The 13,702-nt window shown below is 39.7% G+C and overlaps 1 protein-coding gene across 14 annotated transcripts in view; it reads left to right on the forward strand.

Moving 5' to 3' along the window:
* Nucleotides 1–13,702, forward strand: part of ptprt (protein tyrosine phosphatase receptor type T) — a 332,412-nt gene that overhangs the window by 151,866 nt on the left and 166,844 nt on the right. For all 14 annotated transcript variants that reach the window (XM_030420578.1, XM_030420575.1, XM_030420579.1 and 11 more), the window contains exons 9-11: nt 322–437; nt 823–1,003; nt 11,884–11,993. In XM_030420578.1, coding sequence (XP_030276438.1) covers nt 322–437; nt 823–1,003; nt 11,884–11,993 — 407 coding nt within the window. The remainder of the gene's footprint in view (nt 1–321; nt 438–822; nt 1,004–11,883; nt 11,994–13,702) is intronic.

Genomic DNA, 13,702 nt, shown 5'->3' on the forward strand with positions numbered 1-13,702 from the left:
AATTGTCTTATGACATGTTTATTGAGGGTAACTTAAATCTTGTACAGCTCATTAGATTCAAGATTAACGATGAAGGATAATATTTAAAGAAGGACTCCACTTAGGTTTTAAAGAACACTTTTGGGACAACTGGGCGACCTTCATGAGAGGGTTGAAAGATTGTCCCGTAACGTAGTTCATAAGTCTCTAACTTATCATAATTTAGTGAGAGTATCTGCATATTATCTGTCCTCAAAATCCTTTCTTCCATCGACCTACAGTCTCTTCTTCTAAGCCGACAAACTAACTTTTGTTCTTGTTTTTTTTCCATCTTTCCTTCAGATCCAGTCCACGGTCCCCAAAACGTCAATGTGGTGGATGTCAGAGCCCGCCAGCTGACTATACAGTGGGAGACGTTTGGGTACGCCGTGACACGCTGCCACAGCTACAATCTGACGGTACGCACAGCTGGCCACAATATGTCCTCCGCAACGTTCATTATTCTCCATTATGAAGCATTATCTGACAGCAGTGAGAATCGGTGGCAAAACCTCATTCACAACAGCGAATCTCGTGATATCCTGAAATGACCATGGTTTGTGATTTAAGGTGACAAATCCCTCAACCTCCAAACTCCAATATGGTATCATCAGTTGCTTTATCGAAAGGTGTTTTTCTGAACCTTTAGATGCACATTCACAGTTGAGAGCCACACGGTGAAGTCATAGTGTTCTCCACTTGGCACTAGGTGCTTTATATAAGGGCAGCTCTGCATTAGCAATCATTGTTTTTTTGCTAGATTACAGTGAAATGAATGACATGTATCTCTCTTGTGTTTTCCAGGTGCAGTACCAGTATGTGTTTAACCAGCAGGAGTTTGCAGCAGAGGAGTTGATCCAGACATCGTCACATTACACCCTGAGAGGCCTGAGGCCTTTTGTCACAGTCAGACTGCGGCTGGTCCTTGCCAACCCCGAGGGCAGCAAGGAGAGTGAGGAGATAGTCAAACAGACAGAGGAGGATGGTGAGTGACACCATTTGTAAAATATATTCAAACTGTATAAAATGTATGTATTCAGCCTATAACCAGCCATTTCTTGGCAGCTATAGGTCTTCCTACTGTTGGCGCGTCTACAAACACTTCCGCTCGCAGAAAAATATTTATTTTACATTTCTGACAGCAGCAACAGTAAACTGGTTTCCTACGGACAGGATGTCATGTTTAGGCTTATTTATCCTCAACTGGGGATAGGTATAAGGACACGGACGGAGCCCTCTCTGTTAATTCTGTCTGTATTTGTGCAGGTTTTCTTAAAGTTTAAGGATGCAGATGAAACCGAGCAGTACCAATCGTATCTAGCAGGAAATCGTACAAGGAGTTCTAACTGGCTGTAAAACAGTCTCAATTTTAGACTGATGCCTCGAGTTGACCTACATAAGCAAATGAGACCATCAGTAAGAAGATTGGCTATTTCTATATACATTCCTTAATGCCTGCCACCAGGTCAGATTCCCTGAAGAATCATGACATAATGAGGGAACGCTTTAGCTTTAGCTTTAGCTTTAACTTCAGCTTCAACTTAAACTTTATAAACCAAATTACAGTTACAGAGCAACCAAATCTGTTACATGTTAACTTAAGATAAGATCAGATAAGAGCTTGAATAACGTTGATAATCATGCCACTGCCCACTATTAAACAGACAAAGTGAGCAACTCTCTGGTGAAGATGGTTGAACATCCGGTGGCTGAAGAGCAAACCAGGATAGCATTTAGAGACATATTAGATGTGTAATCACGGATTCACAGGTGTAATCCTTGCAACATCCCAGATTGCTCCAATCATCAGCTACGTCTGATCACTGTGCCCTTGAGCCTGAAAAAGCTTCAGGATGTACTGACATCCTTCATTAATGCCTCAGACATAAATGCACCCTAGGAGTTCAAATTATTTCAAAACAACAACATTTTAAACTCCTTTTCCTTTTCCACAGGGCTCCGTGTTCTACTAATTCAGAACAGAGCATTTGCCCCAGCCACTACTACTAATAATTCATTGAGGCTTCACGTTTCTCTCAACAACATGCCCGCGATACACTGGAATAGCTCGAATCCATTAGAGCAATGCCTGATAAGCAGGATAAAAACATCGTTCTAATGATCCCAAATCTCTCATCTCTTTCCCACCCTCCTCGGGGCTCGCTGCTCTTCTCCTGATCTCACAACTAATATCCTCTGAATTTAGCTTCTGGGGAACATCACATCTCAGCCTGAAATTCCTACCTTTACTAGCTGAACACACACACATACTGAAGTTGTTTGAAGCCTTTAAAAGGAGTTAACGTGACGGGGGAGTAGGAATGGCTTTGGGGGGGGGGGGAAGGAAAAAAGCTGTAATTGTTTTGTTCTTAATTGTTTTTTATTTAACCATCGTTAATCTCCCGGTTGTAATTCAGTAATTAGGGAACAGAACAGCAATTGTTCACATGGAGGCTAATTGCTGTTTGTACGGTAATGGCTTTATAGAGCTTGGGCTCCAGCAAATTAAGCAGCTTCTCACACACACACTAACAGACACCGTACACATATATGGTTCTCCTTACACTTTTTAATGTTGCTGATGACATAGAAAAATACTTTAACCTGTGTTAAGGGGAAAAAATTAGGGATTTGCTATTAGGATGGAACATTTTCTCTCTCACACAGGACTCATCTTAGTTCATAACCCATAATATCAGGATGAGATCTTAATCATGTCCAACTTAATTGTTTTACCTCCTGGAAGTTTCACTTATAAGCTTAACATGCAGACAAACACGCACCCAGAGTCTGAACCATCATGCTAAGTCACAATCGCTCTGGCTGCCTCACTGTGAGGCATCCAGCATTGTTAATGAGACACATCTATAATTGTTGGAAAATCGTGCTTCTTTCTTTGTTACATCCTGTTTACAAGCTGAAGATTTTCAGTGTTTACCCAGAAAACTGATTGCTTTTGTTCTGTAGCATGCCACTGCAATGCTAATTGCCTCTCAGAGTTGATAAAAAGTTCAGACGTCTAAAGAAATACAAAAGTCAGAAAGTTGAAATGGCTTCTTGTGCGTGGAAGTATGTTAAAGTGAGTTTACTGAGACATTTTCTTCATTAATGAGTGAACCTGTGCAGACAACACGCATTTTCCCGTGAAATCCGAAGGTGAAATAAGTTGTCTGGTACATTCAAAGATTTGACTTTGAGATAGGTGTTTTTACAGTTTAGTCTGGGTATTGAGAGTAATTACCGAAAATACATTCAGGGTCATTTCATGTGTTTGTTTGTCTTTAATGTTTGACTCTCTTTCCAGTATTTTCTTCCAGTTGTCCATCCGTTCATAATGACAGAGGACAATTGGGGGGAAAAAAAACAAAGTCATGCACACACACACGCGAACACAAACACAGAGAGAGACTTGCCTCAGAGACAAATGTCATGTCCACTCAATGTACGCACTAGCCTATTAACCTAAACAGGAAAACACCCATTGTCAGGTAGCTGTCAGGTCGGCTCAATACAGCTGCTTCACCGCCAGGCCCTCTTATATATCAAATACATGGTAGAGAAGTCAGTGTTGCTGTCTCACCAACCTTTTCTTCTAAGGATTATCTTGTACAACAAGCTCACATCAGCAAACTGTGTTTATAGGTGCAATATGTAACACTTGTTTGATTCATCCTCCCAGCAAACATGTGCAGTATATCACCACAGAAACAGCTAACGGCTGCTGACTGTGTTCTGTTTATACACGACTGTAGCTATTGTTAGCGTGTTGCTTTTTAATCTTACAGCTGGCACACACTGCGTGCTTTTTACATTTAGCACATACCCCGCTTTGAGTGAAACACATCTGATAAGAGTTTGTGTCTCAGCATGTTATTCAACACAGTCATCTATTAAAGGCTGTGTTGCATTTTAGGCAACTATCGGTCTTTCAGTTCCATGTTTAAACCAAGAGTGACTGCTTTGCTAGCTTTGCTTGCTGGCAGATTTGCTAGTGTCCGAGGTCTACATGACCTTCAGCAAATAAATTGCAGGCCTACATCTGAAAACAAGACTATTCACTGCATACTTGACCACCGCTGGTTGCTTGATGAGTCATATGTAGTTTTAAGAGTATTAGTCATGCCATGAAACAATCTCCTTGATTCTTCGTCAAGTAAAAAGGAAACGACTAACATTGTCCTTAAATAGCATAATGTTTTTGCTACCCCATATGATCATATTATCTCAGTTCATGTGTTTTGTATCAGGCTAGATATCCTGCCTGTGATTAAGCACTTTTCAAAGTCAAAGCAGATACCACGTATTAAAGTACTGATCTCAAATCCCAATGTTTGTGACATGTTTATAACCTTATAAATACCCCCTTTCCTACTAAAGAGAAAAACGATCTTCACTCAGAGGACAATCACAGTCATTGAGATTTAATAATCCTTTCATCAACGGAGCGCCAAGTTTTTTTTTTTCCCCTCTCTAAGATCACAAGACAACAAAAACAACAATCAGAGACAGCAGCTTCTGTTATTGTTTTGTTGTCACCTTTTCAGAAAGGCAATTCATCAAAGTGCATTTAGATGTAAAAACAAACTTATCATTTATGTGCTTTTAATAATTTTAACCATTTACTGGGTAGATCAAGGAAACATTCAAGCCCTCTATCCACAACGGGCCGAGCAATGTTTCTGAATGATTGAAGAATAAAAGAAAAAGATTCAGTGTCTTTAACCGAGACCTGATGGTCATTTCTTTGAAGCGTGTTGGAAAACTGAATCTGGTTCAGGGAGGGAACATTCAAAACATGATCCTTCTTCGTCCTAATATTGCAAAGATTGTGTATGTTTGACCTTTAAAAGCCCCTATTTCATAGCAACATCATTTCTTTTGTCACCTACTATTTATAGTAATGCTTACATGTTCATGGAGATGACACTGTGAGACATTCCGAAGTACAAAGTTGCTGTGCTCACATAAAACAAATGCTTCTTTCATACAAACCATCTGCTGAAGAGCAAACACTCCTGCTTACCCTTTAAAAACAAGGAAAATACAGCTTGGTCTCAAATCATAACAGCTATTACATATACAGTATGCCCCGTAATCCTTATATCACAATGTTTAATTTAATCTTAATCCAGTCCAGCAGCACTGCTGGTAATTCCCTCCTGCTTGCTTTTCACCAAGATGTCTTTATTTGTTCCCGGGGGTATAAACCTCTACAGTGAAGAAATCTTGCAAAACATGAAAAATCATTTGTATGAATGTTGACATAGTTTGGATTATAGCGTGTTTTCACGTGTGAACATCAGACTAAATGAGGTATTTCAACTAAAAACAAAAATATCCATCATCTGAAAAAGACAAATATCTCATTCTTACAAAGTGACTGATGCACTAAATTCAAATGAATAATGGGGTTTTCTTTTTGAGTATAAATTCAATGATTTTTTAAGTCACTATTTATGCAGATGATGTTGTATTTCCCTTTTTACTAATCTATTAAAATCCTCCATAGTTAGTAGTGTCAGAAAAAGTTATTATTTCCAATTTCAAGAATCCATTTCCCCCAAATTGAAAATACGTTATCTACTCTTCACCAAGCCAACGGAAAGTCACGTTAAGTTTTGTAATCCACAGATCGTTTCTGGAGCTTCACAGCAAAACTGTTGCATCATTCTTTTTAATAACTGACATCGCTGTAGTCTCCAAGCAGCAACTCTGGTGAAATCCAAGTCTCTGGATGCCCCAAGTTCCCAAATTAATTTGAAAAAACCTTATTAACACCAACAAAGTGAAGGCTAGTATTTTTAACTCAGCAGCTACAATGAACATTCTGCCATAAAAAGGGTGTAAAGAATGTCCTTTACAATCAATTTGGGATCTCAGATCTTGAACTTAAACATCCTTAAAACTTTATTTTGTGAATGATTTTCTAACATATTAACAGCTAACAGTCAAATATTTGATCCTTAATGGATTTTTGTGTCCCAGACAATAAAAATAAATCATAAACCAAAACAGAAATGCCACTGAAGTTTGCAGACAGTTGGTACTAGATCTTTAAGGATGCAGATTTTTTTTTTAGATATTCTTGAAAAAAGAGATTGAGAAATGCCGTATTTGATTTCACATGTCAGTTTGACAGCTCACTATTTCTGAGACTGAAGTGTCATGTCATATTTTCCGAGGATGTTAGCAAAAAATGGTCGGACGGCTGTTACGAACAACACAAAAGTACATGATAAAAGGAGTACTGCAACACTTTATGATGCAGTTTGTTTCTACATCAATAGGTTACACTCCTGTCTTCCAGAAACTGAGTCTAAACTTATACTTTTTGCTAAAAACAAGCCAAGCTGCTGAAAAATCATTCACCAACATCTTAATTACATGCAGCCCAAATAATACCCAATATCACTAATATGCATACTTTTTAATTTGCTGGTTTGTGGTTGCCACAAGGTCTGAACACTAACAAAGAATAAAAATTAGAATTTCCATATAAACAACAAGGTCTGTTTCTCATTATAACAAGAACATGGATTGGGGCCGATAGAGAGGGCCAAAGAAATGAAAGCCAGAATGGAAACGCTGAGATTCATTTCATTTCATGCCAGTAAAGACAATTTGAATTTAACTAAGGATTGCAAGGTTAAGAGATAGAAAAATATGAATAGAAAAGGGGGGGGGGGGCTTAGACACATGCAGGAAAGAGAGAGAGAGAGAGAGCGCTGGCTTAATAAAGCAGGCCATTCATTGTGCAGCATGGTGGAAGGTAATCAAGTTATGATTAATGTGTTACAGCTGCCGTTATCTTTTCAATGAAGCTTGTTTTCGTCTGTCTCAGCCCCCAAGGTGCATATACACAGAGACACACACACACACACTGACGGGCACACAGAGCTGACACACAGGTAGGTTTTGTGAGTCAGGATGCACACCATCTCACACAGGATGGAAAGCAGCACACAAATCTCAGGGAGCACTTGGTGAGTCATAGAGAGCTTGCACATGCATTTACACGCACGGCCACAGAAGAAACACACACACACACACAAAGGTACCACAAAGATATCCAGGTAGACATTGTGCATCATAAAAGATGAGAGAACACCCACACACAAGCACACACACACACACACACACAAAATTGAGTGATAAGGTGTTGAATAAGAATGGCAGCACCTAATTGCGTTTCTTTGTTCGGGTAATTTGATATGCTCCACAGGCTAGGGCCTTAATCAACACCTTAAAATTACTAATCAAAATATTCTTCTTCTTCTTCTTCTTCTTCTTCTTCTTTGACTGTCTGCTACTGTGTGTGTGTTAGTGTTTGTGTGTGTTTGTGTGTGTATGTGTGTGTGTGTCCATCTCCATATTTGTGACTCAGAGTGGTTCATGTGGGAGTTTTGACCCCTGACTCTTTGGTCCAAGAATATTTTTTTAGTGTGTCCCCAATGTCTTTAGTTCAGTGTATTAGATATCAACACACAAATCAAATTGACTCTGACAAGAATATCTGACAAGTAAACTGTTATCATAACACACGGCTGCCAGGCTACTAATGAGTCACTACTGTTGTTTGAAAACATAATACAACAAATATGACCCGAAATCAGAATAGTCAAAACAATGCAGCAGTTCTCATTGCAAAATTGCAGTGCTGTAAGTGACTGAATTAGCTACTGAGTTATTTATACATTTTGGCATTTCTGTGCCATCTGTAGGCGAAACACAATCAAATTGCATTAAACCGATCTCAGCTGATATGTGCACATGCCATTAAATATGCCTCTAAATGCAGAATGCATTCAAAGAGTCATAGAGATATTTAGCATGGATGGAGGAGTGGTCAACAACAGTAGCTAAAAAATCTAAAAGGAAACGATGCATTGGATCAATGGATCCAGGAAAAAAGGGTCATGTTCTTCAGAACTGGTTCTGTCATCAGTTTGATTCGTCCGAGTTTAATTCTTGGCAGTTACAATTCTACAAACCACCAGTATGTTCACCATTTCATAGGGTTTGTACCATATTAACGTTTCTACAATATGTGTCATATCACTTTCACGTTAAGAGTTTACAGCCTGACTCTTATATTGGGTTGGAGGTGATGGTGGTGAAGTCAGAGACGAGAAGGCTGCCAGTGACAACAGTTTAAAACTTAACTTTAACACTTTAACTTTAAAACTAACTACTGGATATATTTGATGAAGATCATGGCATTTTGACATTTGTGAGGTTGACAGCACTGGCAATTTAGAGGAAGACTCTCACACAGCATGTGCTACATAAAGAATTGTAAAGTTTGTTACTACTGTTACTACTGACAGTGAATAGGTACAGGAGTTCTTTGAGGTCATCTTCAAAACATCTTGACATCCTGACATGAGATAGATAATGGCACCCATGACTCAAGAGTAAGAGGAAAGGCTGTGGCTCATCTTTTTTTTTATTTTTTGTTTGATTCAGTTTGTGTCTGTAACGGCTGAATATTCAGGGTGTTTTTGAAAAGCTTTTTTCAGTTGATGCACATCAGATAATGAGCAATAAAAGCTTCCTGCCAATGTCAGACCCGTCTCGGTGTTACATTGCGGGCATTTCGTTTGGCACTCATCCTCGGTGACTTGCAGTGAGTGCAATAGCAGAATAAGCTTAACTTCTTCCATCACCCACATTATGCGCAGTCAATGGAAAAATACATTAAAGGTTAGAGATCAAAGCGAGGTAGAAAATATTTGTGCGAGGGTCGAATAACCATGATGAAAAGAGGAAAAGTGAGGAACGAAAACAAGAGGCAGGAAATGCAGACACACACAAAGCACGCTCGCACACATTTTAACACATTGTGGTTAGATGTCCCTCCTGGCGCTGTCTGTTTTTCTTCTCCTTAACATTTAGAACAATTCACACCCCATCAGTGTGTGAGTGAGTGTGCACTTGTGTCTCAGTATGTGCACGAGTGCTATTGTGTTCCCGAGTGTAGTGCTCAGTGTGCATGTGTCTGCGTAGGTGTCTGTGTGTGACCGTTTTTGGTGTGTTTGACAGCTTCACTCCCTGACAAGGTGTCTGACACCTCTTCTGTCTGTATGCCTTCATAAAGACGTGTGAAAGCCTGTCTCTTCCTGAGAGCACACACAGGAAAAACACATGCACTCTCTTGTTACCAGGTAGATTTGACTATAATAAGTCAAGCGTCTGCTTTGGTAAACCTGTCTGGCCCTTGCTGTGTGAATAACAGGATTTACTTTCCCTGCCAGTGTAGAGTTGTTTTTTGGATGTTGAACACTAAATATTAAGAAGCAAACGCATCCATGCTAACCTGTCTCCTAGCTTCCCTCACTTGCGTCTCGCCTTTGTGTCTGAAGCAGGGAGACACTTGTGTTTCCTCCAGCAGTCTTCTCTCACTGCTCCTCTTCTCCTTGAGGTGCATTTATGATTATTTTCTGCATCTCATTACTGCAGACAAAACGGCAGTTGTCCCTACAATTTTTTGCAGGTGTTGAGGTTGGACTTTTGTGTCCAGACATAGCCAGCCTATACTGGCAACTCTGCGTGGGTTGCTGTAGAAATGACATAGGTGTCAGTAACTACTGTACGCATGCTGGTGACGTGGCTTTCCAACGCAGAAGCATGAGAAATGGAAAAAATCACGTCAAGTTCTTCTCAAACAACATATATCAGCGCTCTGATGCACTTCGGCGTCTCTGGACTCGATGTTGTCATTGTGTGTGGCACTTTGACAGACATAAAAGACAATGAAATCTGATGAGGGGCCTGAGTGTCCAGCCTGAAATACATCTGCAGAAATCCATGTTCAAATGTGGTTTAGCTCTTTGTCGCTGCCTGCAGACTTCCTAAAATCAATCTGGATACAATCCAGAAATGCCCAAAACAGATTTGGGGTGGCAGTTTGAATAAGGACAAAGGCAACAGGGATGGGCGGAGGAGGGGTAACCATTTCTGGGTCACGGGAGGAGAGAGGACGCAAGAAGCATGAGTTAGCATAATGTAAAGTCCTCATGGACAACTGCAGAGTGTTTTTATGTAACTAGGCAGTGACACTTTCTGTTCTTACTGACCCCAGCACAGTGAGAATTTTAACATGACTGTTGGGTACAGTGCTGACTTCCAGTTTTATACAGTCAGTATACAAGCTAATCTAAACTCACACCCTTTTCCTAAAACGAACTACAAAAAACTACAATTGCTACAGTGCTTATCTTCCATGGTTCAAATTAAAGCTCACAGTTGACACTTTAATCTCAAAGTCACTGTTTCATTTCAAGTGCAGTGTATTGTGATTAAAGACCCAGCACACCAGATAAAACGTGTCTCCCTGCAAATACTTGAAAACTACACTGAGCCTCCCTAAACTAGATATCATGGAGACATCAGGTGAAAGTTTTCCTCTGACGGGAGACAGTTGGTCCGTTGACATTGAATTAGTAATTGACTTTGTCAGCTAATAGACTTTAAGTTTGAAGTATTCCATCCAAATGCGTTTGATTTGAAATGTGGGGCTCCCAGCAGTTTGTCAGGAAATGTGCCCACAGCCCAAGAAATGACCGCGGCTGCTGTCATTTTGTCTCAGCAGTTGTTCCATTATTCAGCGTGTGCAAGGCTGCTTCAAGATTTATCTCCACATGGCATCATTACAGTCTGTCTCTGGTTAAGCTAAGGATGAGACTGGCTTATAGTCACAAATTACACCTGAGCTGCACAATATTACAGAAACACCTGAAAGTCAAAACTTTGACGTGTGTCCTGAGGCATCAAAAAGCTGATTATGATCCCGGCGGCTTTTCTCTCTGCATTTACCAGGAAATTACATTTATTCCAAAGAAATTATATACAACGTTTTCATGTAATTGAACCATTTATGAACACAGGGACAACTGAAGTGAAACTATGTTTATAATTTTAGAAAAATGTAAAATAAGACTATTTCTGAGCCGCATTTCTTGCTGGGTTCCATCAGCAAAACCATATATATTTATCTATATATATATATATATATATATATATGAAACTTCAGGCTTTTAAGAATATAAGAGTATAATGGATGCCATGTCATACTTAATTTTTGTAAATGTCAGTTTCCTGGATCAAGCTGCGGGTTTCATTCTGCCTCACAGGGAAAAAGGCCAGAATTAGATTTCAGGTAACTTAATATATCTGTTGAATTGGTTCAAAGATATTTGAAACTTTTTGCTACCCTAAATAATAGAATTTAATGACGAGAAGCTGAAATGAAATTTAATATGCATAATCTCCCTCCATTCTGCTCCTACCTCTCTTTTACTTTTCTTGGCACTCTCTTTTTCAATATTTTGCTTCCATCTGTGCTCAGTTTTACGTGCAAGCTGCTTTATTTGTATCAGAAGAAATATTTTTATGGCGTTTTAGGAGTGTGGGATGAAGTATGTGTTCCAATATGTCAGCAGTGTCTTTATTGATGTACTTTGCTGTATTTCATTATGTCGTTAATGGTTGCAAGAGAGAAACTAAAATGGGGAGTTTTCTGGAGAGTTGGATTTAGTCACATTTTTCACTTTATTGCTGTCAGATGTTTAACTGAGGTCAGTTAAATAATGAAGTCATTGACACATTTATGCTTAGATGCTGCTAAAGTTACTGGTTTTGCAGCTTCCACTCACCTCTAAACTGTTGAACTCTAAGTGCAACTGAGTTATTTTTGGGTGAAAATCTGCTTGACATAACGAAGTGCGTTATCAGACATCAAACCGTTTTTTTATTCTGAATTACCAAAGCTTTTGTTGCATTCAAATCCTACTGTACAGTTGATATGAAAGCACTTGTTAATGTCAAAAGGCGTTCTGATGTTTTTTCTACTCTTTGTCTTGGCAGTGCCTGGCTCCGTGCCGATGGAGTCTCTGCAGAATACACCCTATGAAGAGAAGATCTTCATGCAGTGGAAAGCTCCCAACGAGACCAATGGAGTCATCACACTTTACGAGGTCAGTCAGCAACTTCCAACAATGATCAGACTCTGTGCCAACTGTATCTGGTCATGGTGAAAGTTCTCGCTTAGGACTGGGCAGCAGGTACACCTGTGCAATCGGCTGCAATCCAAGACAAGAAATCACCATTAAAAACTCCATTTTAAAGGGGCACTATGTAGTTTTGGAGAAACTATATATATACCCTATGAATGACGCGATAATACAAACTGAGACATTCATTTTTTTCTTAATAAAACAAGCTGCTCTCAAAGGAAAATCAGGTTTATTCAGTCATGAAAACAAATATAATAAATTAATGAGTAAAAACTTTTTATCAATTGGACAATTTTAATCACAATTCGGTGTCAACTCTTGTGTCTTTATGACCTTTGACCGAACACAGAAATCGTAGAGGGCCTGGTGGACATCAATTTGAACTAAACCTACTGGGTTGTGACAGTTTGAGAAGCAGAGGGTTGCAGGTTTGATCCCAGGCTTTATGCTGATCTCTCATCCCGGATCTCTCATTTCACCTTAGCTGGCCTTCCAGCAGCTTTCTGCTTTATCACAACAGCAGCAGAAACTCAACAATCTGTCCGTCCTTCTGTCTGCAGCCACAAGCCACTTAGACCTCTGTCAGCCAACACTGGGGACGTGATGCAGAAAGATCATTGTACTTTTATAAGAGGACTTTATTGATTAGTGCATATTTTACAACTTTTTCAAGAATTGTACTTAAAGACGATTGAGAGTTGGAAAGAGAATGGAAACAATCTATTCTGAAAGAAGAGGAAGGAGAGAAGACAAATGGTCAGTCAGGTTCTTCCCACACTGTTTCAAAGTTATTCAACAGCCATGTATAAATACCATTGGCAATACTTAAGTTCCTTCAGCGTTGCCATGGCAAGATGACAATCTAATGTGTACGTGGAGCTTCAGGTACAGACGAAATCGAGCCGCTTATCATTTGTAATTTAATACATCACTGTCAGGTCATTTTGTTATAAAATATGAGTTGTATCCAGGAATAGATGTGAACACTCAAGTAAAATTATATACGAGCAGCAAGTCAAAAGTGAGCCTCAGTTCTTGTGGAAGGAGAAAGAGCAAAATAGGGGCTTGGAAATGAGAAAGTGGAAGAGAGACTTCTCCCCTGACAGCCCTTGAGACAATGTTTGGGAGTGAGTGAGATAGAGAGACAGATTGAGAGACGTGGGCGTACACTTTTGTGCGTGTGTGCGTATGTGCGTGTGTGTGTGTGTGTGTGTCTGTGTGTGTGTGTGAGATCATAGATGGTTTATTCGGGTTGAAGTTGACTTGAGCCCTCTATCTAATGAATTATTGACCTGTTCTCTGTCTCCTGTCTGCCTCTTATATCACTGCATCAAGGAGCTACCTCACACCAAGACCTGGCAGGGCTATTAGTGCGTGCGTGAGTGTGTGCGTGTGCTCGAAAGAGAGTGAAGCACCAACAAAAGGAATGCGCGTTCTTGAATAAGTTGATGAGTTTTCGAGTAAGTGTGTGAGAAAGTGAGTTTGCAAGTGATGGAAAGTGTGTGAAAGGAGTCGGTGAAGGAGTCAGCGACAAAGTGTGTTCTTCAGTTTTTGTGTTTGAGAGGGAGAATGTGGGAACCAGGGAGTAGGTAAGTCGACTTTGTTCTTCGATATGTATTTATGTAGTATATATTCTATTTACTATACTCATGTGCAATGGGTAGGAATTA

This window comes from Sparus aurata, chromosome 6, assembly GCF_900880675.1.
Source record: "Sparus aurata chromosome 6, fSpaAur1.1, whole genome shotgun sequence".
Classification (NCBI taxonomy): Eukaryota; Metazoa; Chordata; class Actinopteri; order Spariformes; family Sparidae; genus Sparus; species Sparus aurata.